Source organism: Microcebus murinus, chromosome 7 (genome assembly GCF_040939455.1).
Source record: "Microcebus murinus isolate Inina chromosome 7, M.murinus_Inina_mat1.0, whole genome shotgun sequence".
In the NCBI taxonomy this organism is placed as follows: Eukaryota; Metazoa; Chordata; class Mammalia; order Primates; family Cheirogaleidae; genus Microcebus; species Microcebus murinus.
The window spans coordinates 94,713,546-94,737,963 of NC_134110.1; the positions used below are offsets into that span (position 1 = coordinate 94,713,546).

The 24,418-nt window shown below is 39.2% G+C and overlaps 2 protein-coding genes across 10 annotated transcripts in view; one reads left to right on the forward strand and one right to left on the reverse strand.

The window, feature by feature from the left end:
- The window catches only part of ASPH (aspartate beta-hydroxylase), a 214,080-nt gene extending 205,006 nt beyond the window's left edge, over nucleotides 1-9,074 (forward strand). For all 8 annotated transcript variants that reach the window (XM_076005278.1, XM_076005279.1, XM_076005280.1 and 5 more), the window contains one exon: nucleotides 6,801-9,074. In XM_076005278.1, coding sequence (XP_075861393.1) covers nucleotides 6,801-6,951 — 151 coding nt within the window. In that variant the 3' untranslated portion in view covers nucleotides 6,952-9,074. The remainder of the gene's footprint in view (nucleotides 1-6,800) is intronic.
- Nucleotides 9,075-9,227: 153 nt separating this feature from the next.
- Nucleotides 9,228-24,418, reverse strand: part of CLVS1 (clavesin 1) — a 194,966-nt gene continuing 179,775 nt past the window's right edge. For both annotated transcript variants that reach the window (XM_076005288.1, XM_076005289.1), the window contains one exon: nucleotides 9,228-10,835. In XM_076005288.1, coding sequence (XP_075861403.1) covers nucleotides 10,748-10,835 — 88 coding nt within the window. In that variant the 3' untranslated portion in view covers nucleotides 9,228-10,747. The remainder of the gene's footprint in view (nucleotides 10,836-24,418) is intronic.

The window sequence follows — 24,418 nt, forward strand, 5'->3', positions numbered from 1 at the left end:
TCTACATACATTAACTCATTAATCCTCACAACAACCCTATGTAATGAGGATTATTAAAATCCCCATTTTACACCTGAGGAGACTGAGGCGTGATGATGATAAGCAATAAGCAACTGCCCAGGGCGGGTATTTGCATTAGTGTCCTGGGGCTGGTGCAACAAATCGCCACAAACTGAGTGACTTAAAACAACAGAGAGTTATTCTCTCACGTTCGGGTGGGAGGTGTTGGCAGGCTGGTTTGTTCTGGAGGCTGTGAGGGACAACCTGTCCCTCTGGGCCAGCTTCTTGAGACTGTTGGCAGTCCTCGGTGTTCCTTGGTTCGTAGACACTTCCCTCCAACCTCTGCCTCTGTGTTCACGTCACTTCTTCCTGTGTTGTCTTCTCTCTTTTATAAGGACATATATCATTGCATTTGGGGCTTATCCTAATCCAGCACAACCTCATCTCAAGATCCTTAACTTAATTACATCTGCAAAGATCCTTTCTCCAAGTCGGGTTCCATTCACAGGTTCCTGGTAGATGTATCTTTTTGGGGGAAGACCGAACTAGTGTTCGGTGCTAGGCATTCTGGCTTGAAAGCCTGTACTCCTAGCCTTGCTAGGGCTTTTTGGATTTTGTTGTTTACAAAACTCGGATCATGCTATACTCTTCAAGGTAATCACTTTCAATGCTGATTTTCGTTTCCAGACAACTTGGTAGCAGGTAGAGAAGGCAGCTGAGGAGTCTCCATTTCTGGGCCTTTTGTTTGTATCACCCCAGGCAGGCCGTGCTTTGTGGTTTGTACCATGAGCTCATTAGCAGTTTTGATCCAGTGCTGAAGAAACCTGTATCAGTGGGTAAACACGCCCCCGGCATGTGGGAACGAGTTGTTATCATCATGGAGTGGCTGAGTTGTGTGATGTTTGGATGATTCCAGAGAGAAAACCATTCTTCTGAATCTTTTCAAGAGGGCCTTCCAAAATATGCAGGTACTGTGCTAAGAGAATGAGCAGCGACCTTGAAGCTCTCCTGCAGACTCGAAGTGATTGTCTGCAAATCCCCAGCCTGAAATGTTGAGCAAGACTGATAGGTCGTCAGGAAAAGCACACATCGGCATTAGTGTCCCTTAGCAGCAGACTGAAGAAATGAATTGGCAATCAGTCATTTAATCCCTCTCTATATTGCTATAGAAATAATGGCCTTTCTCCACATACCTCAAGTATTTTATAACATATATTTTCATTAATCTCTCAAGGTTCCAATTAGGAAGACTGTGTGAAAGTCATGCTAAAATATTAACAGTGAGAGAGAGAGACTTCATTTTTTAATCGACCATGAGTTGTTCATAGACAATATTTGTTTTGTTTTGTTTTCCTAAGGTGTCCAAGAAGATAAAGTAAGTCTTAACATTTTTGAATCACATTATGGAAGCTGTGAATTACTGATTCATTTAGAACCAAATATCTTACACCTTCTTCTATTTTTACTTTTTCTTTTCTGGCTTTTTTTTTTCCTGCAACCATGGATCTTCTGTTCCACAAAATTAACCCACCTCCCACCTGTGTCATGATGTGACCTTATCCACAGGTCTCCACTGAGGCCTGCTCATCTGGGACTGGAGAACAAAAAGGGCATTTTTAACTAGACAGGGTGTTTCCTGAAGGTTTGTTTGTTATTGAACAGTAACATTTTGTCCTCTTTTTTTATTTTAGCAACTTGGTGAATCAAACACATTAGTGAAGTATCTTGACCCCTGTCCTGTCTGACATGGGTTGTGTTTATAGCTCTTCCCATACACAGATGCTTAGAATGTGCACACATACATTTCTACACCTTCACAGGGAATAGCAGCTCCCACACTGAAAATAGATTGTGTTCCAAGCGTTTGAATTGATTGTTGGGAAGTTGGGATCCATTTTTCTATGGTAATAGTCAATGATGTGGAGGCTCCCAGGGCAGCCTGCAGAAAAGCTTTTTAAGTAATGATCTCTATTAACAGGGCTCTAGAATCAGTGACTATTTATTATATAATAATGTTTCTATGGAAAAAATGCATCTTGAGTTTTTACTTCAGATTTTAGCATTCTGTGTCTTCATAAAAGCAGAATAACAGTGCTGAAGTCAAATGACCTGGGTTCAAATCCTTGTTTTCCCTCTTACCAAGTACTTTAAGACCTACTAAGTAACTTTAGACAGTTTGCATAACCTGGCTAAGCCTCTGTTCCCTCATCTGTAAAATGCTAAGGATGAAAGTATGTCTTTGTGAAGTTTTGAGTATTAAAGTAATCTATATGAATTCACTCAGAGCTGTATTTACAAAGTACTCTATGGAAAATGCACTCAGTATATTTGAGCTTTTATTATTCCTTTGTCTGACTGCTGCAGAAATGGGACTTCTGTCCTTTACGTTCCAGGAAGTGAGACCAAGCACTCTTTCAGCTTTGGAGGTAGTTCTTGCAACCTAGAGGGTGGGGCTTTAAGGACTTAGGAAAGAGGGTGAAATAGGAACTTCCAGCTGTAAAATGTTTAGGTGGAAGACTATGTATGCACCTAGTATCATTTCTTAGCCTTATTAATATTGATGGTAATTCTATGGCAGAATTATAGTTTATTAATTTTATGCTGCCGCCATTATATCATTATCATTAATTATAATTATAAGAATTGGAGAAATTGAGAGATTACATAATATTGCTTTATCTTGTGACCAGATATCCTTGTAGCTTTTGGCAAACCAAGGAGAGGTTTTCTTCTCTTAGTCATGATAAATTCTAACAGGAAGCCCAAGTACCTGTTGGGGACAGACAGCAGCCCCCATCGCCCCCCCACCCCGATCCTACTCTTCTGGGTCCTGGGAGAAGGTCTGTGGCAGCACCTCTGGGTGGACACCTCTCAAAGGCCACTCTGACGATGTTTTCTCCAGAGGACTGTTTCCATGTCATAATTTGAGTGTAACTTAATCGTATCTGATGGAGCTTTGCTCACAAAGCAAGTGGCCTAAAAATGCTTTCTTTGCATTCTAATGAGAGTCTTTGGTTTTCATTCAGAAGAGATCTAAAGACCTTTGACACCTTTATGCTCTGTCTCTTTTTGTAGCATAAAACTCAACCTTTCCCAGGCAGGAGAGAGATCTCTGGCTAAACCCCGAGTCACTTCAGTCTGGACGTGGCTTAGATGAGGTTTTATTGTTCTTCCCTGTTCCTCTTTGAGATTAAGGGTGAATGTACTTTTCGTCATTCTATTTCTGATAACTAATTGAAAGGCACCATTTTTTTAAGTATTAGGAAGAATCTACATTAAAGAACCTACATTAATTAATTGAGTGCTTTGCTATTTTCTGAGAAAATGTATGACAGAAGATGGAAGGGCAAATAAGAAGTCTAACAGGCTATACTTGCCCGTAGAGTTTTATCATCCTAAAAATAAAAACAAAAAAGCCACTTAGCAATCCTTTGGGATACCTCCCAGATTTCTTGTTTAAGAAACTGGTTAAGTAATGGTTTACACTAATTCATATTTGACTTAATATATCTAAACAGCCACAAGCCTGTGGTTCTTAAATTCTACTCTTATATACACTCGTGTTCCTGAGTGACTAGTGTGCTCCAATGCTAATAACTTTTCCCAGTTCACAGGGAATTTAAATTAATGAATGAATGCTTGAGGCTTTTCTCCCATACAAAGTTCCTAAATATATTTGGCTTTGTTATACCTGTCAGAATCTAGTAAAAAATGTCATTTGTGCAGCCTAGAATTTGCTGTTTAGTTATTTTAATTACTTCCAGTATTTTAAGTAACTTCTAGATTACCTAACACCCAAGAAACTTTGAGAATCACTTGTCATTACTGTACAAAGTGTATTTCACAGGTTCTCTCAAGGTTTTTGATATCCCATCCCTCCTTGGAAGTTTTCAATTTTCTCAAATGAAGGCAGATTTCATAAGGAATGATGCCAAGGTGATTTTTGGTAACATACCACTTTCCAAAATTTCAACTGTCTTTATCTTTTCCCTGTTTTTCTTATATTTTCCTTCATTCTGTTTTATAGTCTCTATCATTAATTGAATATCCACTGTGTGCCAACCATACACTACTCCTCACATCGGCTATGCCGATGAAGACGGAAAGTTTACTAAGCAACTCACCCACAAGTATTAAACACCAGGGACAAGAGGCCTCCTTTCAATGACCGTGACTTTTCCATTGAGCCAGATTGCTTCTCTCCCTCTGTCTCCTCTACCACATGCTCTCCCCTGCCTTGCCCTTTTTTCCTGTTATTTAATTGTGGTAAGATACATATAACATAAAATGTCCCATCTCATGTATTTTTTAGTGTACCATTCAGTGGCATTAAATACATTCATATTGTACAACTGTCACCATCATCCATCTTCAGAACTCTCATCTGGTAAAATTGAAACTCTGTACCCATTAAACAGTAACTCCCCATATCCTGCCTCCCCCAGCCCCTGGTAACCACCCTTCTCCTTTCTGTCTCTATGAAGCTGACTACTCTAGGGACTTGATGTGAGTGAAATCATATAGTATTTGTCTTTTTGTCTGGCTTTTTCACTGGGCCTAATGTCCTCAGGGTTCATCCAGGTTGTAGCATGTGTCAGAATTTCCTTCCTTTTTAAGACTGAATAATATTCCATTGTGTGTAAATGCCATGTTTTGTTCATTCGTGCATCTGTTGCGGTACACCGGGTTGCTTACCCTTTTGGCTGCTGTGAATAGTGCTGCCGCGCACATGGGTGTCCTGCCCTGCCTTTGAAATGCACTCGCCCTCCTGCTCCTTCTGCCTGTATTGTAGGCTTGCACCTGTTGACGGGCATCGCTCAATCTCACTGACAACACTAAGGTCTAGAAAATTACAGCCTAACTGTATAGACTGTGGATCACTTCAGTCCTTTTTCTTATCAGGGTTTTTTTTTTTTTTTTTTTTTTTTTTTTTTTTTTTTTCTCGGAAGCATCTAGACTTTATTACGTCTGGGCAGGAGTGACTCAGCCAGAACACCAAAGAAGGAACTACTGGAACGCTAGGCAATGGCAGAGGTTGAGCGTTCTTTCAGTTCTCAGGACTCCATCTTATCAGGGTTTTATTTTTTCTTTTCTTGGCTTTGCCTTTCTTTTCAAGTTGGGTTTTGCATGGTAACAAATGCATATTTTGTCAGTTGCTGGTGAGTCCATATATTTCAGTCCTTTGCTCTCCTTGGGTGGAACTCCAATGGAACTCTTTAAACCCTCAGTGGAATTGTATCAAAGAGCCTAGCAGTACATGTTTGTTGAATGCAAGACATTAGGCTAGGTGTCTGAGAACAGCACACAAGGTGGGGGCCAGGGGGGTAGCAGGAGTGGATGTTGGGTTTCCAACTTTAGTGAACATTTAACTTGCAAATATTCATTACTTTATCAGTTCGTTTAAATAACTTGGAAATTTTATTGTCAGATTTATTCAATATGTCAGCATTTCCCACTAGGATGATTTGATACACACACACACCCCATCCCCCACATTTGGCAATGACTAGAGACACTTCTGGTTGTCGCAGCTGATGTGGAGGGTGCTACTGCTGTCTGGTGGGTGGTACCCAGGGATGCCACCAGGCATCTTACAGTGCACAGAGCAGACCCACCTCGGAGAATGATCCAGCCCGATGTCAGTAGTGCCAAGGTTAAGAAGCCATACTCAACTTAGCCATTGATTAATCATCTACTACAGAACATAAAAAGACACCAAGAATTTTCCCAAGGAAAGCATCTTTATGATAATATGGTAACTTGAAATCAAGCTAGCATTTCCCTTGCTATAATTGTAATTATTTGCTAATCCAGGATATAAAATTTCAAATGATTAAGTGGAATTTTAGTAGCTAAAGAAAATTTCCTAGTAAGAATTTTAGTTTAAAAACAACATTTAATATATTGGCAATTAATATCTTTTAAAAAGAAGAAATCATTGGCATGGCTCATAAACCTCTTTTGGATTTGAAAAGTATCATGTAACTGCCTCCTGCATATTTCTCTCTTGATTGTTTTGTTTAGCCTAATACTATATTTAGATCTTAGTCTCTATACAAATCTCTTATGGGGGGGTGCTGGAGGCTCTAAAGGGTGTTTTGCAGCATTGATTTAAAATATTCCATGGATAACCCACTTGCATAGCAGATGACACTAAAAATATAAACAAAATTCATTCCCAATCTGCCCATTTTCCTCAGCCAGAATACTAGCTAAGAAACACCTAATTTAGTTATTCACTCTCTGGTCACTGGGTTTAAGTAAAGACTCCTTTATTCCATAAAATAGGACTTGAACAAATGGAATGAGCTGAAAAGACAATGTTTGGAGATATGCATACCCTGGACCAGGGTTCCTGACAAGTGAGACCCAGTCACTACCCACAGGTCTAAAGCAGTCTATAAGGGGCTGGAGAGGACAGCTGTGGAGTCACTGACCAGGCAGTCGGCCTGTGTGAGCCCCCAGGGTGTGCGTTTGAATTTCCTAGTACAAGCCTCTCTTGGGGTTGGATGGAGAATAATTGCAGGGCATGTAATAAAGTCAGCACATCCTCATCACCAGTCCCCTGCCCTCTGTGCATCTTCAGTGCTAAGCAATGAAAATTGATGCTCATAATAAGAATCCTGAAATTCTTTCTTAATCATCAAGGGCAAAATAAATTTGGGCCTGGTGTCCTGGTTATCTGGTTAATATCTCAAAGGTTATCATAAAAGGTATTTCCTGCACATGGACAGGAGTTGATCCTTGGGCCCCTGAATCACTCAAAGCTGTCCTCAGGAATCCACGTCTTTCTGTTGCAGAACCTGGGAGGAAGGCAAGGTGCTCATCTTTGACGACTCCTTTGAGCACGAGGTGTGGCAGGACGCTTCATCTTTCCGGCTTATATTCATCGTGGACGTGTGGCACCCAGAGCTGACACCCCAGCAGAGACGCAGTCTTCCTGCAATTTAGCAGGAAATTCGTGCAAGCTTGGAACACTGGAGAGAGGCTGCCTTTCTGGCTCCATCTCCTTGGGCGTGATCAAACACCAAGGCTTTCCATTTGTCTGACTTGCAGCCTGAAAAACTCTAAGCCTCCTCCTAGGAGTAGAAGACACTAAAGGGAATATTTGCATTACCGCCATTCATTTAGAAAACACCCTGCTGTGTTTCATCCCATGACAGCACTGGTCTTATGCCCGTATTGAAGGTGAACAGTTGATAGCTTCTACCTTGCCAGCCAAAGATATTTTTTGACATAGAATAGGTCTAAATCAGCGTACCATGAGAATATATGTAGAAACTGTGAATGGATTGCTTTAGTTTGTAATTTTTGTAACTGTCTATGCAGTTATATTTTTCTAGGGTAGCTAAACTAGTCTGTCATCATGTACCACTACTTTTTTTATTGATTTTAATGACAAGCTGTGTAAATGCTTTACCTCTTACTGTTTTATGGTAATATTCCTGATGAACTCAGACTTTTAATTCTTATTAGTAAAAGACACTCATGAAAAAAGCAATTTTATTTTCCTAATACAAAAAAGGAAGACATCATCATGCCAATGTCTGTGAACTGTCCTGATCCCTACCCTTGAGTCTGTTTGCTTTTTTGTCTTCATTGGGATCAAGATGTTTAATTTCTCCTCTCACTAGGCTAATAGTAGAGATATTGTCAAAATCTTATTTGTCTCTAAAAGGAAATTTTTACACTAAAAAAAGGCATAGAATCATTTTATATTAAGTTATAAAAATGCCACATGTAAATGCTTCTAATGCGAAGTATTAGGGTTTAGGGGGAAAAGTCAAATTTATGGAAGTAAAAATTTTCTCTCAGGATTAGGTGGACTGGTAGCTACTAGGGTGTCTGACTCCTGGCCACTTTGCCATCTATGAGACAGAGCCTGGGAATCCAAAGTGCCCTTCCCTGTGAGGGATCCATGTGAGTGACAGGAAGACAGCCCTCTGGTCCTTATTGTCACAATATTGTAGAAATATTAAGGACAGCAGAATGGAAGTTCATCAAGAATGCTAGGATCTTTGTAGGGATGTTGAGATTGCTTTTCTCCTCGAGAAAGTTTGGAAGATTTTTCCATCTCTCTGGCTTAAGACACTTCTGCCTTTTAAACATCACTTTGAAATAACAATTATTATCCATATTTAGTGTTAATATTACCCATGACATAGAAATAACAGTTGAAAAATGGTCTTGCCTACTCATTCCAAAGGTGATCGAGTCATTAATTTAGTAAGTATTAATGCATTAAATGTTGTATTTTTTAAACCAAAGCTAACTAAAAATGGTAGCTGTGAGAATGTCATGACATTCATGCACTGAATTCTAAGCCAGTATGAACAAAAATGCTGCAGAAATAGCACATAGGTCACCACATTTCATTCACAGAGAAAACTTGTGTTTGCTTTTCGATCTAAGAACAAAGGAGGAGGTTTTCTTCACCTCATTTTAAAAACTGTTCTTCAAAGTTGAAATTGGCCCTTTTGGCTTATCGTTAAGGACATTAGCTTTCAGTAGAAGAATTTGCAAAATGTTTGTCCTGTTCCTTCCATTTCGCTATGTGTTCAAAAATCCCACAAAATCAGATGAAGAGGCATGGGAGGAAAAAATATCAAAGTTAATTACCGAAGTTCAGAAGAGAAGGCAAACTCTTGAAAAATAAAAGTTATTATGTCCTTCAGTATTTATTGAACAGAGGAAATGACTGACAAAGGGCAATACAACTCAATGCTCATGTAGGAACATTTGCATCATTTACTGAATTTGGTTCTTATATGTATATTGCATATACATAAAGAAATTCATACTATAAGTTGTCATTGTTGAACCATCATCTTACATTCATGTAATGAAATTATGGAATAGAGTAAAAACTAGCTCTTAGTGAATATAATATGGTATTTAAAATCGGGCCACTACATACAGTAGGATTCTAAGTATTGCCAATTGAAAAGCTAGAAGTTAATATTACTGTTGCAAAGTGTTGGTAATAATTGACTCCAATAGCATTGTAAATACTTGGATCCCACAACTATTTTATAAACCCAAGCAATAAAATGGACTTTCTAGTTCTCTTTTAATTCTTTATTTGTCTTACTTATGTCTTGGTCCATAAGAAAAGTGTTTCAGTCACTGCATTGGCAGAATTATTTCAGTGTTGTTATTTTGTGATTTGAAATGTCTACACAGAATGAATTGGTTTTATTTATACTGTGATGCAATTATTTGAGAAATATTTTTAATTCTATTTCAATTTTATTTCTCCAAGGGTATAATATAAAAATTACTTCTGTTATTATTCTCTACCAGTAGGAATAAAAAGTAAAACATTAGATCCATTGAGAAAGAGATATAATAAATGGTTGGGACTAGTAATAATATCTATCCAGGGTGATTATGGCCAGTTGAATCACCTCTTTCCTTTGAATAATTCAGCTAAAAAATTAACCCTCCCAAATACTGGAAATGTAAAGTCATATTTTATTGGCCATTATCAACTAAAATATTTTTTATTTGACATTGAGCACCAACTGGTCATACTAATAAATACCCATGTCATGCGCATGGCTGGGCAAATAAGAGACATCTTAAAATATGCACTGGTCTTGGGAAACATGGCACAAGTAAGGGAATCATATCCTGTGATACCTGCTTATTTTATATCTGATTTCCTAGTTGGGGACTCCATTTCTAAGGAGATTAGGTAAAGAAATAAAATTATCTTTGGCATTTCATCCTGTATTTCTAGTCTTCTCTTATTTCAGTACTTGCATATCTAGTCATCCTTTTCTGTCTTCCCCCATGATTGAGTGTTTACTGTGTCACCAACAGCCATGATCTTTCCCTATACCTTTAATGTTTTCAGGGTGGGGGGGTAGGGGGGGAGGGAGTTAAGTGGTTCAGTGGCACTTTTCTTTGCTGTAGTGACCCAAGTGAGGCAACTTGAATGGATTCATTAATCACTGACATGGGTTTTTGATGAGATGTCTCCGCTCTGCAGACACACACTGTACTAATGGGTTCTCAGGCTGCCTGTGGGAACTCATGTTGCTAAGATGAACTAATCATATATCAAATTGTATGTGTCTTCTTTCAAGGTCATGATAGTCAGCCTATGGCCTCACACAAGATGTGATGTCAAAATCGCTTTTTGCAGGATATCAAAATAAGTAAATTCTGCAAATAGCCAGGCCTATGAGAACATGCTCGTAGGCTGAACAATTTGATGCTGGTGATGAGGTCAAAGAAAATAATTCAATAAGAATGGATATTACTGGAGATACTATTGTCTCAGGGCTTTGCACTACATTAAACTTGACAATTGTGTCTGCACAGTTTAACTCTGATGTATTTACTTGGAAATGCACTTAATTTTCAAAAACTGAAGAGGGTCCCTGTGTGTGACCTCAGAAAAATCCTTGTCCTAATGCAGTGTGTGCATCAAATTTAGTTTTTTTTTATTTTTTTCCAGTCCATTTAATACCATAAATATGGAGGGAGGGAGAATCTTTTGTACATAAATGCCTTACATCATCCTCCAGTCCCCTCACTCAAAAAGAAAGTATCTCTCAAGTCTTTGTCCAACTCTGGCTGCTCAGACCGATGGCTGATGACAGTCATTGCTGGGGTCGGGTGTGGAGGACCTGGTGTCAAGCGGAACACACGTGTCTGTGTGGGTCAGTTGCACATGTGCTTCCTGGGTGGCTGATGCCACTGAGGGCCAGTGTGCAGGAGCATTGGGGTGACTCGGAGTTCAGTCCAGAGCCAGGAGTGGCTGAGTGTTGTCATTCTCTCCCTTCTCCTCATGTTTCAGGGTCCCGGCTTCTACCACAGACTGAGATCTAACAAGAGGGGAGGGAGAAAGACACAATTACAAACAATTCGTGGTGACAGCAATTTCGGAACCTTTGGGGACATTTGGATTTTGTATTCCCCTTTTTAATAAATATACTCAAAATAACTACACGATTTTTCCCTTTTGCATCTGTTTTCCTTACTTGTGTTTTCTGTACCACATTGTATGGAGAGAGGCATTGTGGAGTCTTGGAATCTTCTTTGTAGTAAGTAACCTCTTCTGTTCATAGAAGGGACACATGTATTCTAGTCACACTCTGCCCCAGGGTCTAAACATCCAATGGATCTTGAGATAGAGTCAAATAAATGTTGTCGAATTTTTAATGTTTCAGTGTACTTTTTAAACACTTTGTTTCTCAAAATCATTGGAAACTATCATGCATGATGTTGAGACCATGACCTTTGGGATCAGATGGTAAAGTTGGGCTCTGCCCCTTCCTGGTTGGGAAGCTTGAAGGAGTTCTTGAAACTCTCTGGACCTTTATTCTCTCACCTGTGTAACAGAACATTACCTACTTCCTACAGTTGTTAAAGGCTAAAATTAATAACATATATAAAGTATTTGCATGGAATTATAGTTAAAACATATGGAGTATTCTTATCACCATTATTGCAAGAGTAGTAGGGATCTTTAGTTTCTGATGTATCCTTTTATATTGGAGTAATAATATTTTTTTCTCTAAGTTTATATTATAGATTAAAATTGAAGTTGTTTTCCATCTTATAGAGAAAAGGTTATAAGAGGTATGCATGCAGAAGGTATTTAATAAATGTTCACATACTAAAAACAAGTTATTCAAAACATTAAGAAAATGATTAGATTGTTCAAATAAGCGAAATTCACATATATATATACAGTAAAATTGTTAACTCAGTAGACTTGGGTTGCCCAAACCCTGCACATTCCAAAAGTCTTCAAGACTGGCCTTTGGGCTAGGCACAGAGACTCACACCTGTAATCCTAGCACTCTGGCAGGTCAAGGTGGGAGGATTGCTTGAGCTCAGGAGTTCAAGACCAACCTGAGCAAGAGTGAGATCCAGTCTACTAAAAATAGAAAAATTAGTTGGGTGTCATGGCATGTGTCTGTAGTCCCAGTTACTCAGGAGGCTGAGGCAGGAGGATCACTTGAGCCCAGGAATTTGAGTTATGCAGTGAGCTATGACGATGTCATTGCACTCTATGCAGGGAAACAGAGTGAGACTCTGTCTCCAAAAATAAAGACTAGTCTTTGGCTCCTCTGAGCCCTTAGAATATCCTGCCTGATAAGAATGGCTTTGTGTATTTGAGATTTTGAGTCATGCCAGATAGTTTATGCTAACAGTGTGATTTATGGTGAATGCCAGTTTTTGTATGCGTGGGCTTTAGGTCACCCTGTATCAGTTTGACCTCTCTGGGCCAGTGGGGTGGGAGGAGGCTGAAGACTGAGTAGCTAAGGTCAGTCACAAAAGCACTGCGTGCCTATGTGACTGACCCCACAATAAATACCCTGAACACCAAGGCATAGGTGAGCTTCCTTGGTTGATGACACTTTGTACATGTGACACATCATTGCTGAGATAATTAAATTATGTCCATGTGACTACTGGAAGGACAACTGGAAGCTTGCAGCTGGTCTTTCCTAGACTTCAACCCATGAGCCTTTTTCCTTTGCTGATTGTAATTTGTATCTTTCTCTGTAATAAACCATATTGTGAGTATGACAGCTTTTCTGTGTCCTGTGAGTTCTAGTAAATTATCAAACATAGGGTGATCTTGAGGACCCCCAACACGCTATATAATAACACTGATATTTGTTATGTGTGCACCTGGTATTGCTTCAAGAAGTTCTTTACATATATTAACTTATTTCATTTTCACAACGCAAAGGGATAATGCTGTTATTGTCTCCATTTTATAGATGGGAAAAGCTAAGGGACCAAAAAGTCAAATAAGATAGGAAAGGCAACACAGAGAGTGAAGAAGATGACAGGTTCATTACCAGCACACAGCTCCTGGGTGTACCTAAGGCCACAGAACTGTTTAGCTAAAACATTTAGCGTTTCTTTCACCTCCACCATAAAAATAATTTTTTGCCTAAGATTATTTCCTTTCAGGATATGTACATACTATAGAAAGGATAAAATTAAGAAATCAAGAAGCAAATCAGTACAAGTGTCTCAAAACAATTGGTTTGTACTGTTAACATCCATCCATTCAAACAGTCCAACTTTACATACCAAGTTGAACTTTTGAAAATGAAAAGGATTTATTTACTGCTGGGACGGAGCAAAGGAAGGGAGCCCCAGCTAGTTTATCCTCAGATCTTTGACACATTTCTTATGCATATCTTTCTTTGTTTTAGTGAAGGGCCTAGCGTGTATGGGGAGGGAAGGGTGTAGATTTCTATCAGGAACAGAAAAGGGGAAAATCCAGAAGGCATTACAAGAAACAGCAAACATGAAGAAAACCAGTGGAGCACAATTACTCACACGGGCCACCTCCTTCCAGCACCATGGACAGCTGCCTACTTGCTTTGCTCTGGGAACCCTTATGAAAATGGAGGATATTAAAGGCCATCTCCTTTTAGAGACCTTAAACTGTATTTCTCATCTTTCACGTGACTTCACTTTATTTCACAACATGGCATGTGAACCACAGCCACAGAGTTATATCAATAGAAGGAAATTTAATGACTCATCTAGACCAACCTGATAGGAAATCTTCAGTAAGAGGCCGTGTAGCCTCTTCTTGAACATATACAACTTGAGAAACCTGCTCCTCCACGCACCTAAAGGGATAATTCTGCCAGAAAGTTCTTTCTTACACTGAACTCAAGTCTGCCCTTCTGAAACTTCTATGTACTATTATATTTCTGGTTCTGTCTCATGTAGCCACCAGAGTATGTACAAGTGCCTTCTGGCCCTCCCAGGCCTCCTACTCAGGTCAGATTCCTTTTGTGCCACGGTTTCTAAAACTTTGCATGGCCCTGTTGAGGTAATCTAGAATTGCATTAGTCTTTCTGGCACTGATATAACACAGCCAAAGGAAAATTTGGCTGTATCTACACATGCTGCACTTAACCCATTTCTCTCCCATCTTAAAGGTACTTGGTTGAGTATTAAAGCTCATCTTTTTTTAAGTTACCCCATATTTCCAACCAGTCTCCATCCTTTTGTATCTTGAAATTTGTTATCCACTCAAATTATTATCTGTGATTGTAATGAGTATTAGATTTTTTTTCCAAACTTTCCCTTCCCCCTATTTTGGGAGCCAATATGGAGGAGAGGGGAATCAACAAAGTCTGAAATAATGAGTTTTCAAACAATCATTTATTCACACTGACTCATGCTAAGAAATGTTTGTGAGCATCTCATACTATATGCCAAAGACTGTGAACAAATGTACAGAAACCTTCATTCTTTTGTGGAAACACTGCTTCAGTTACCCAGCCATAGATTCCCAACAGATATGCGTCACTGTGACAGACATCCAGTTACTCAGCCAGACGAGAAGCAGTTTGAGAGAGAGAAGGTGTTAGCTATGGAAGGAAATGAAGGAAGGGAAATCTTTCACACAATAACATTATTGACAGTCCTTGTTAAGGTGACTAACTTTCATTCTCTCCACCACATAGAGTCAAAGTGGGATCTATGTAACTTTCTTCAATAGATGCACTGGAACAGAGACCCAGAATGCAGGCTCTTTGATCTCAGCCAAAGAACTGTCTGCTTTAGTTGAATGGTGGTAACAAAAGGAGAATTCTGGGATGTGGGAGCCTGAGGAACCAAACATCACATTTTTTTCCTGGTCTACATTTTCCCTAATGACAATAGTCTTTTTATTTTCAAAATGACACAATTCCATCTATATGGTCACACAACGAACATTTTATATAAGTAACACACTATATTATGAAGTATTTGAAATTTATTGAAAAAAATAGAAAGCAAATGTTACTTTTCAAAAAATCCAGAAAAAAAAAATGAAGTCAACAGAAACACCCTTCTTAAATCTTGCTTTCAATCCATTTAGCTGAGTCAAAATACCCACTGAGAAGACTGATCAACTGCTCACTGATAAAAAATGTCCCCACCACTTCTAAACAGAGTGCTTAGGAATTGTCCATTTAGCAAATTAACCATGGATAATACATTGTCTTGAGGCTTTGTTGTCTAGATCACTCTTGGTAGTAATCTCTCCATTCAGTGACTTTTCCTTCTCACAAGAAGCTTAACACATCTGCTAAAGCAAACTTTTCTCATGGGTTCTCTTTCCAATACTGAAAGCCAACTTAACCCCAAGGGCAGGCAGGGCAGTGATTTATTTCAGCCACCATTGTCTCAGGTAGTAGGTAACTCTAACAAGGCTTCATTTTAGCCTGGATAGCCACATTCTGTTTTCCTGCCAGTTTCTCTTTCCCTTCCTCTCTCCTTCTCTCCTTCCTCACCCCTTCCCAAAAATTGGAACTTTTCCCACTTTATGTCATTATATTAAAGATCTATGGCTGTGGTTTAATTTTTATTGATTCCAATGGTGATGAAATTCCATGAAGATAAAAATGGAAAACATTGACCATCAAAATACCAATGACATTTTTAACAGAAATAGAAAAAATAATCCTAAAATGTATATAGAAGCACAAAAGACCCAGAATAGCCAAAGCTATCCTGAGCAAAAAAGAACAAAACTGGAGGAATCATATTACCTGACTTCAAATCATACTACAGAGCTGTAGTAACCAAAACAGCATGGTACTGGCATAAAAACAGACACAAATACCAATGGAACAGAATAGAGAATCCACAAATAAGTCCACACATATATAGTGAACTTATTTTTGCCAAGGTGCCGAGAACATACACTGGGGAAAGGACAGTCTCTTCAATAAATAGTGCTGGGAAAACTGGATATCCATATGCAAAAGAATAAAACTAGACCCTTATATCTCACCAAATATAAAAATTAAATCAAAATAAATTAAAGACTTAAATCTAAGACCTTAACTATGAAACTACTAAAAGAAAACTTTGGGGAAATGCTTCAGGACATTGGTCTGGGAAAGGACTTCTTGAGTAATACCCCAAAAGTACAGGTAACCAAAGCAAAATTGGACCAATGGGTCACATCAAACTAAAAAGCTTCTGCACAGCAAAGGAAACAATAAACAAAGGGAAACAATAACCCACAAAATGGGAGAAAATATTTGCAAATGACTCATCTGACAAGAGATTAAGTAGAATAAGTAGAATATATAAAGAGCTCCAACAACTCAATGAGAAAAAATTAAATAATCCAATTGAAAAATGGGCAACAGATCTGAGTCGACATTTCTTAAAAGAAGACATACAAATGGCCTACAGGTATGTAAAAAAATGCTCAACATCATTAGTCATCAGAGAAATGCAAATCAAAACTACAATGAGATATCATCTCATCCTAGTTAAAATGCCTTTTATCAAAAAGACAGGCAATAACAAATGCTGGTGAAGATGTGGAGAAAGGGGACCCCTTATTCACTGTTGGTGGGAATGTAAATGAATGCAACTACTACAGAACACAGGACTAAGGTTCTCAAAAACCTAAAAATAGAATTATCATATGACCCAGCAAGCCCACTGCTAGGTATATATCCAAAAGAAAGGAAATCAGCATATCAAAAAGAGATCTGTACTCCCATGTTTATTGCAGTACTATCCACATAGTCAAGATTTGGGATCAACCTATGTGGCCATCAATAAATGAATGGATAAAGAAAATGTGGTATATATACACAATGGAATATTATTCAGCCGTAAAAAAAGAATGAAATCCTGTAATTTGTGACAACATGGGTGGAACTGGAAAACATTAAAGTGAAATAAGCCAAGCACAGAAAAATAAATCTTGCATGTTCTCACTCATATGTGGGAGGTAAATATTAAATTAATTGTGGGAGGTAAATGTTAAATTAATTAATATTAAATTAATTAATTGATCTCATGGAGATAGAGTAGAGAGTAGAATGATGGTTACCAGATGCTGAGAAGGGTAGCTGGGTGGCGGGGGGTGCAGATAAAGTGGAGATAATAGGTACAAAAATAGATAGAATAGTATTTGATAGCACAACAAAGTGTCTATAGTCAACAATAAGTTATGATATACTCTAAAATAACTAAAAGAGTGGAATTAGAATGTTCCTAACACAAAGAAATGATAAATGCTTAAGGCAATAGATACCCTAATTACCCTGATTTGATTATTACACATTATATGCCCGTATCAAAACATCATATGTACCCTATAAAGATATACAACTATTATGTACCCATAACAATTAAAAATTTAAAAAAACGCAAAACACTGGCCATGAGTCAGTCCATTGGGCATAGACCTACAACTGGACTGACAGTTCTGCTCTCAGGCATATGTTTATGTCCAAAACTTCATCTAGCTACTTTATCTCAACAGCTAACAATCACCTTATACTCTTATTTACCAATGACCTGCCATTGCCTGCCTGAGCTATGTGGACTCCAGTAAGAGCTCAGGAACTCACTCTCTAACCCCAGGCATTCACCAATACTCATAGAGTGCCAAAAGAGAAGCCTAAGTATTTCTCATATAAAGCAGCAAATATTTTCCCTAGTAAAGCAAATAAATAAAAAATAAACCTCTCTCCACTTTGACAGTAAAATTTGCCATAATTTACCGAACTGTAACTTATAAGGACGCCAGTCCAAAGAAAATTAATATTCTATTGTTTTTTAAGTGAACTATTCTTAGAGTGAGTCAAACATCAACTCATAGCACTTGCTTAATGTGTTCTATAACTCAAATTTAAATGTATAATGCAATTCTACTGAAATGTAATGGGCTTGGGCACTGTCTATCTATCTTATAGCAAGGAAGGAAGACCCAAAAGAAAACATGTGCACCCTCAGATAGGATGCAAACGGGTTCCCTTCCTAAAGCGCTGCACTGTCCAATACAGAGCCTTAACACAGAGGCTACTGAGGACTTGAACTTGGGCCGGGTTGAATGAAAATGGGCTGTAAAGGTGATGTACACACCAAATTTCAAAGACTTAGTATGATAAAAGAGAATGTAAAATAGCTCATGAATATCTCTTTAAATTACATATTAAAATTATAATATTTGGACACATTGGGTTAAAGAAAACATATTAAAATTAATTTCACCCGTTTCTTTGTAGTTCTGTAATGTGGCTAGTGGGCAACTCAACATTACGTATGTGGCTTACATTATTTTCCATTGTACAGCATTGGTCTAGAGGCTCATTTACTCCATTACGCTGTGGCTCAGCCTAGAGTAATCTACTAATCCTCAGTGAGAAATCCATTGTCATGTTACACCTCAGCAACAACACCGCTGTCTGTCATTGCTCACACTCACTGTTCTAAGCCCTTTCCAGGTGTTGATTCATGTATCCTCAAAACCCCACTTGCCAGGAGAGCCATGCTCTTAGTTTCACTGTTGTTTGAACTCAAGCTAGCAAGAAACTTGGTTAGACTCCATGCATCTGTTATCATTTAGACAAAGGTGAAAATGTACCTGTAATTTTACCTCTAAATAAGTAAATATGAGTAGAAACGTCGGGAATTAGCAATGGCCTGTGCTCTTTCCATTTCTCAATGTATTTGCTCATGCTGTTTTTTTAACCAAAATATTTTTTCTCTCACTTTTTTGGTCAGGCTAACTCTACCTAGTTTTCAGGGCCCTTGAAGAACAGGTAGCTTTCTTAGCCCCTGACTATCAGTTTCCATCTTCTGTAAGGCAGGACCCACTGCAAACTGCTATTGTAACCTGCAGTGCAATGTAATGACTCTCCCCTCCATGTGTAATGTCTCTTAATAAATCATGCATTTAAGCTTCAGGAAAAAATTTAAACTTCTTGAAGAAAAATAAGAGGTTTTTTAAACATGCAACAAAATTAACATGAACTTGATATTATGACTATAGATGTTTGTTGCTGTTTATCATAAGGGCCCTCTGAGAGGGGGATAAACTAAGGCAGGAGTACTAGGCCAAGGGTGAGGTACTACTTCCCATCACTCATGTCGCTAACTTGCTGTGTCACTATGAAGCAGCTCACTCAGCTTCTCTGATCTCATGTAAAGTGATGATCTTGAACAAGATGACATTTTTAGCCCCAAGTTGTCATGAATGCTACCAGACTGGGTCACCGTCGCCATTTGTTCTTGAAAAGAATTAGATTTTATTTTTTCAAAATTATATAATTCAGACTTTACGCTAATTTGTTCGAACAGTTCAAGTACCTCTCCACCTCAACATTTGTTTTAACCGCATTCTAGAAAAGCATAGAAATACTAAAAACGACAGAAGGTGTCCAAACATGGAAAGCCTTCCGTGAAGTTAGTATGCGCCCAATACATGAGGTTTCATGAGTTGAAAATATTTACCTTATAAAAATATTTTTCACTTTCATAGTCTCTACATTTGAATTCCAAACTGCCAAGTGCTATTGAATAGCTATTTTCCCTGAGCCCTTGTTAAAAATGTTTCAGTTTATTCAAAGTACTGTATTGCTACAGGTGTCTGCCCTCAGGGCATATTTCCTATTGCAGAGAGGAGTTCCCACCAAGCTTTTTTAAACCTGATCTGCCACCAGGGGTATTCCAGGTGTGCACAAAAGTTCTAATCAGCACTCAGTGACTCTTGTTTGCTGTGTCTGAAATCAGTTTGAGATTATTTTGGAAAAGAGGATTTCAATACACATTTTATTTGGATATTTGTAGAATTATCTCCAGGACAGTTTTCCATCTCCACAGCCATTCATCATCATCAACTGCCACAATTATTTCTTGAGCATTTAGTATGTGCCACATGCTGCACTAAGTATTTAGCCTGCATTATCTTTGTTTAGTCCTCACAATAATCTTCTGAGAGGGGTATTGTGATTCCATTTTGCAGATCAAGAAACTGAGACTCCAAAAAGTTAATTAATTTGCTCAAGAGTCTACATTTAGTCATGGAACTAGAATTGGAACCCAGATCTGATTCCATATTCCACATTCTTAAACACTGCATCTTGTGCTATACTGTATGAGAAATACGTACAACTTAGTAAGAAACCAAAGGGCATAATCTTGTATATTCATATCATCCAATGTTAACATTCAAGTTCTCATAGAAGAATTTCTCCCATTGATATTAAAGAATCCCAGAGTTGGTATAATCATCATCTATTATTTATTTTAAAAATTACTTTAGGCACAGTGAATGAAATCAGAAAATAGATCTTCATTGAGGAAAAAGTGTTCTAAGAATTATAGGTTGTGGAATCATATTTCCAATCTCTAATTATCAGCAGGGTATTTAGAAATACTTTAAAATCCTTTCTTCTAAATGTACCGCATTCACCCAAATAGCTGAGAACACCTGTACAGAACTGCAGTCAGTCAATGCTGAAAGCTGATTAGAGTAGAGAAAGGGAGAAGATGAGAGCTAATGAAGAACAGAGTTCAGCTGCCATAAGACAAATCAGTCCAGGAACTTGGAGATGGGGAGAAGGAAGGGGGAGGGAAGGGGAAGAGAAAACCATGGTGGGAACTGGCAGCTGCAGTTCGACTGGCTGCTTCATTTACTCACAAAGGGGTTTACTGCTCTTCATGAAACTCTGCATTCCTGCCATGTTAACTCACCCAAGTCAGTTTTTTATATGTAAAATGAGGATAAATGATTGCCATATTCTCCCCAGGGCTACGAAAGATAAAAGATTTAATAAAGTACTTGAAGCTCTTTGAAGGAGAAATTATTTAAACTGCAAGTGTGTATCATTTTACTAACCCTTCCCTGAGTATGATCTTTCTGAGCATAAACTATTGATATTCTGCCTAATCTGATACACAGATAGCCGTGCTCACCCGCTTGCAGAAAACCAAAGAAAAGACAGCAGAAAATAGACACAGGGCAGTAGATTATTCACATTACAAACTTATTCTTAATTTTACTGAACAATTTACCAAACGATTCCTTTAGACAGAGTCACCCTAGTACACCCGAAGTGTGAAAGTATTTAAGGTCATAACTAGTGTGTGTTGCGTGTGCCGTGCCCAAACCCTTCATAGGAACCTCAGGTGTCAGTGTGAGATCTGTGGAAATTTTAGGGACCAATCCATATCTGAACCAGTCAACTGTCCTTGCCATCATCAATATTCAGTGCATGCAGGTTTATTGAGTTTTATTACGTGCATTTTGATGTGGGTTCAGGTGTCCTGAGACGGTCAGAAAGAGCATTAAATTCATGCATTTCTAGCATGCAGATATTTCTAGAAAGTTCTTTCCTACTACCAATCATAATTTAAATTAGCAACACAGAAATAACTGCAGGTGCTTACCACACTTGCTTTGAAAAGAGTCATCTTTCATTAGAATTAGACTGGCACAAAGAGTTGCCAGTCCACTTCGGAGCACCCTTGACTATTACATTCCCTCTGAAACTGGGGTGCACAACCTCCTGGAGTTACTTTGGTGGAACTAGAATATGATGCTCTGCCACAGGTAGGGAAATGCCAGAAGCTGCCAGCAGCTGAGAAAATGTTGATGAGTCTCATTCATTTCATCTACAGGTGAATTTGAAAAGGATAACTAGTGTTCTTGATAAAAACTACCTTTCATAGCTCTGTTTTTTAGTGAAATGACAGTATATAAATGGATCTTTCTTGCAGTTACTAGATTCACCTCAAGATCTATTTTCTTCCTGAATATCTGTACCTTTCCCCACTTGAGATGGGTCTGGGGAAGAGTGTAGTGCCTGGAACGTGTGATACAGGAAGTTGCTTTTCAACTGTCCTAAAGACAGCGCAGAATTTGGGCTCGCAGGGGTGGGAATGAACATTCAAGATGGAAGTGTGAGCAAAAGCAAAAGCCCACAGAAGGTGCTCCATAAACCACTGCAGAATGAGCGAATGAACACACAAGTACACAAAGAGTGTGAAAACAAATGTGACATAGGAGACAGCATTTTACTTAGAATGAGGAGGACTGAGCTTAAACTATTTTGTCACCTGCCAGCTCGGTGATCTGGGGTAAGTCATTTAACTGCTCTGTCCCTTTTATCTAGTTTAAATATATATATTTGAATTCTCAATACTTGACTGGCTCAGTTTTCAAGAACCCTCTGAACGAGTCCGGGGAACATCAGCAATCCAGTCTGGCATGTGGGAGATGACTACGCTCTAGCACCTTGCCACTCAAAGTGTGGTTCCCAGGCCAGCAGCATGGGCAGGCCTGGGAGCTGGTTAGAAATGCAGATTCCCAGGCCTACCCCAGACCTTAATCTGCATTTTAACATGATCTCAGTGCTTCGTGTGCACATCAAAACTTTCAAAGCTTAGAGCAATCAACAGCTCACACAGGGGTAGGAAATATCCCCCGTGAGTCAGAATTGCGCCTTATGGAATCAACAAATATTTTTCAAGCCCTTGTTAGTTCTGGTCATTATTAGTCTAGGTGCTGGACCACAGGGCTGCACAGATAAGGCCCTGTTTACAGAGCTGGTGGGGGCAGACAGAAACCATGAACACACAAGCAGATGGGACGTTTAGGAAAGGATCAGTGCTGGGAAGCAAATGAATCCAGGTGACATGGTAGGACCCGGAGAAAGTGGATCACGGAGCTTTAGGGAGGATGCACCTCCCCCACAATGAGTGTCCAGCAAGGCGATGAAGCATCTGTAGAAGGCCCAGTTACCCACCTCGTTCCGTCTCCCACCTGGAGCGAGAATTCAGTGCTCCCTTTCTACCTCTGATCCAGTTACCTTCTCAGCTCCTCCATCTACACTGCACTTCATGACTCAACTGCAAAGGCGTTTTAGGGCTACAGTTCAAGCTGCACGGGGTATCACTGAGATTCACATTGGGTCATTGTTTTATTTTGGTTCCAATTAAAGGTTATTTTCAAAGTTTACAGGAAAGTCAGACTTTTCAATAATATCTTAAGGTCAGTAGCCTAAACTATGATTTTAGTCAAACAATGAAGACTAACCAGAGTATACCCAAGTTAGGCAAGTTCTTACAAGAATATTTTTATTAACACTGCCTTCTCTTTGTTCATTCTGTCCTTCATTCATTCTGCACTCAAGAAATATGTACTGGGCATTCACTTTGGCCTGTCTCTGGGCTAGGCAGAAAAATACAACTAAGCAAAAGGCAAACATGCCACCTGTCTTGTTGACTCTTTCCAAAGCGAAGGCCCCTGTCTGTGTTCTTATTCCTATTCCCCCTTAGAGGCACTGTCCCCCTATTTATCCTCTTTCTTTTATGTCAAATTGCAGAGTCAGGGCTCGGGGTGATGGACTGCTTGCACATTTTCCATTAGATCCTGATGATGAGTAACTGATAATATCTCTGCCTCCTGACACAGCCCTCCCAGGCCAATACTCATATCTCCTTATGCATGAGGCCCCTCCTGGCTTCACTTCCTTTCCTATACACTGAGATTGTATGATCAAGCACTTCAGTCTTTCTCTTGACCATACACTGAGCTTCTTTCATCATATCCCAGCCCTGGACAACCCCCAACAATATGATTCCTATGAGTCAGCCACAGAGCAGCTGAGAAATGCAGACCACACTACCCAGGAATAGGGAGATTATTATAAATCCTTATTCCCTCTCACACCAGCCCTTGAAACTACATTCCACCTTCTTTGTTTCCTCCACACCATTTCAAGCCCGCCCTGATTCTCCACAAATTTCAGCCCACACACCTCTATGATTTTACAACACCACATCTGGTTCACCCCTAGATTCTCAGTGCTCCTTGGTGTCTTGTGCTGTAGGAACTTCACATACTTGACTTTCTTGCAGCTGAAACCTAGGCACTTATCTCTCCCTTCTCATCCTGCAAGTGCTCCCTGGGAGTTCGCCTCCATTCCCTTGGCTTGCATTCCTTTTTATGCCTTTGAGTTCCTAATTTATAATATATATATTCATTCCACAATTCTCTCCTGAGCTTTAGAACTGAGTATCCAACATCCTGCTCTAATGGGAGCCACACAAGCCCTCACACCAACCGTGTCCAACACTGAACTCACGATCTTCTCCCCATGAGCACCTCCTTGCAGAGTTCCTTACCTTGGGAAACAAGACTACAGGAAAATCCATTCTGCAGATGCACATGCACATGGCCCCTGGTTTTTCCTAAAGCTTCTTACCTTCATGCCATTGTCCACTTGATCATCACTTGTTGATTCTATTCACTAAATATTTTTGAGTTTGTCTTCTCTCCCTCCACTTCTGCACTGAGTGCCCCAATCCAAGTGACCACGGTCTCTTGCAAGCACTGTCACAACAGCTCAGACAGTCTCCCTGCACTTATTCTGCTGCCCTCAATTTGTTCTCACACCACAGTGAGATTTTTTAGTAAACTTCTCTATTCATCTTACTCCCCTGCTTAAAACCTTTCTGCAGCTTTCCATTGACCACAGGATAAAAGCCAACGTCTTTATCTGCCCTGTGGGGGTTGGCACCATGGGCCCCTGCATGTCCACACAGCCTTCCTCACCCTTGCTTTAGGCTCTCCAACGTCTCTGGCCTTTTATTTTTTTAATTCCGAATTTCACTGGAT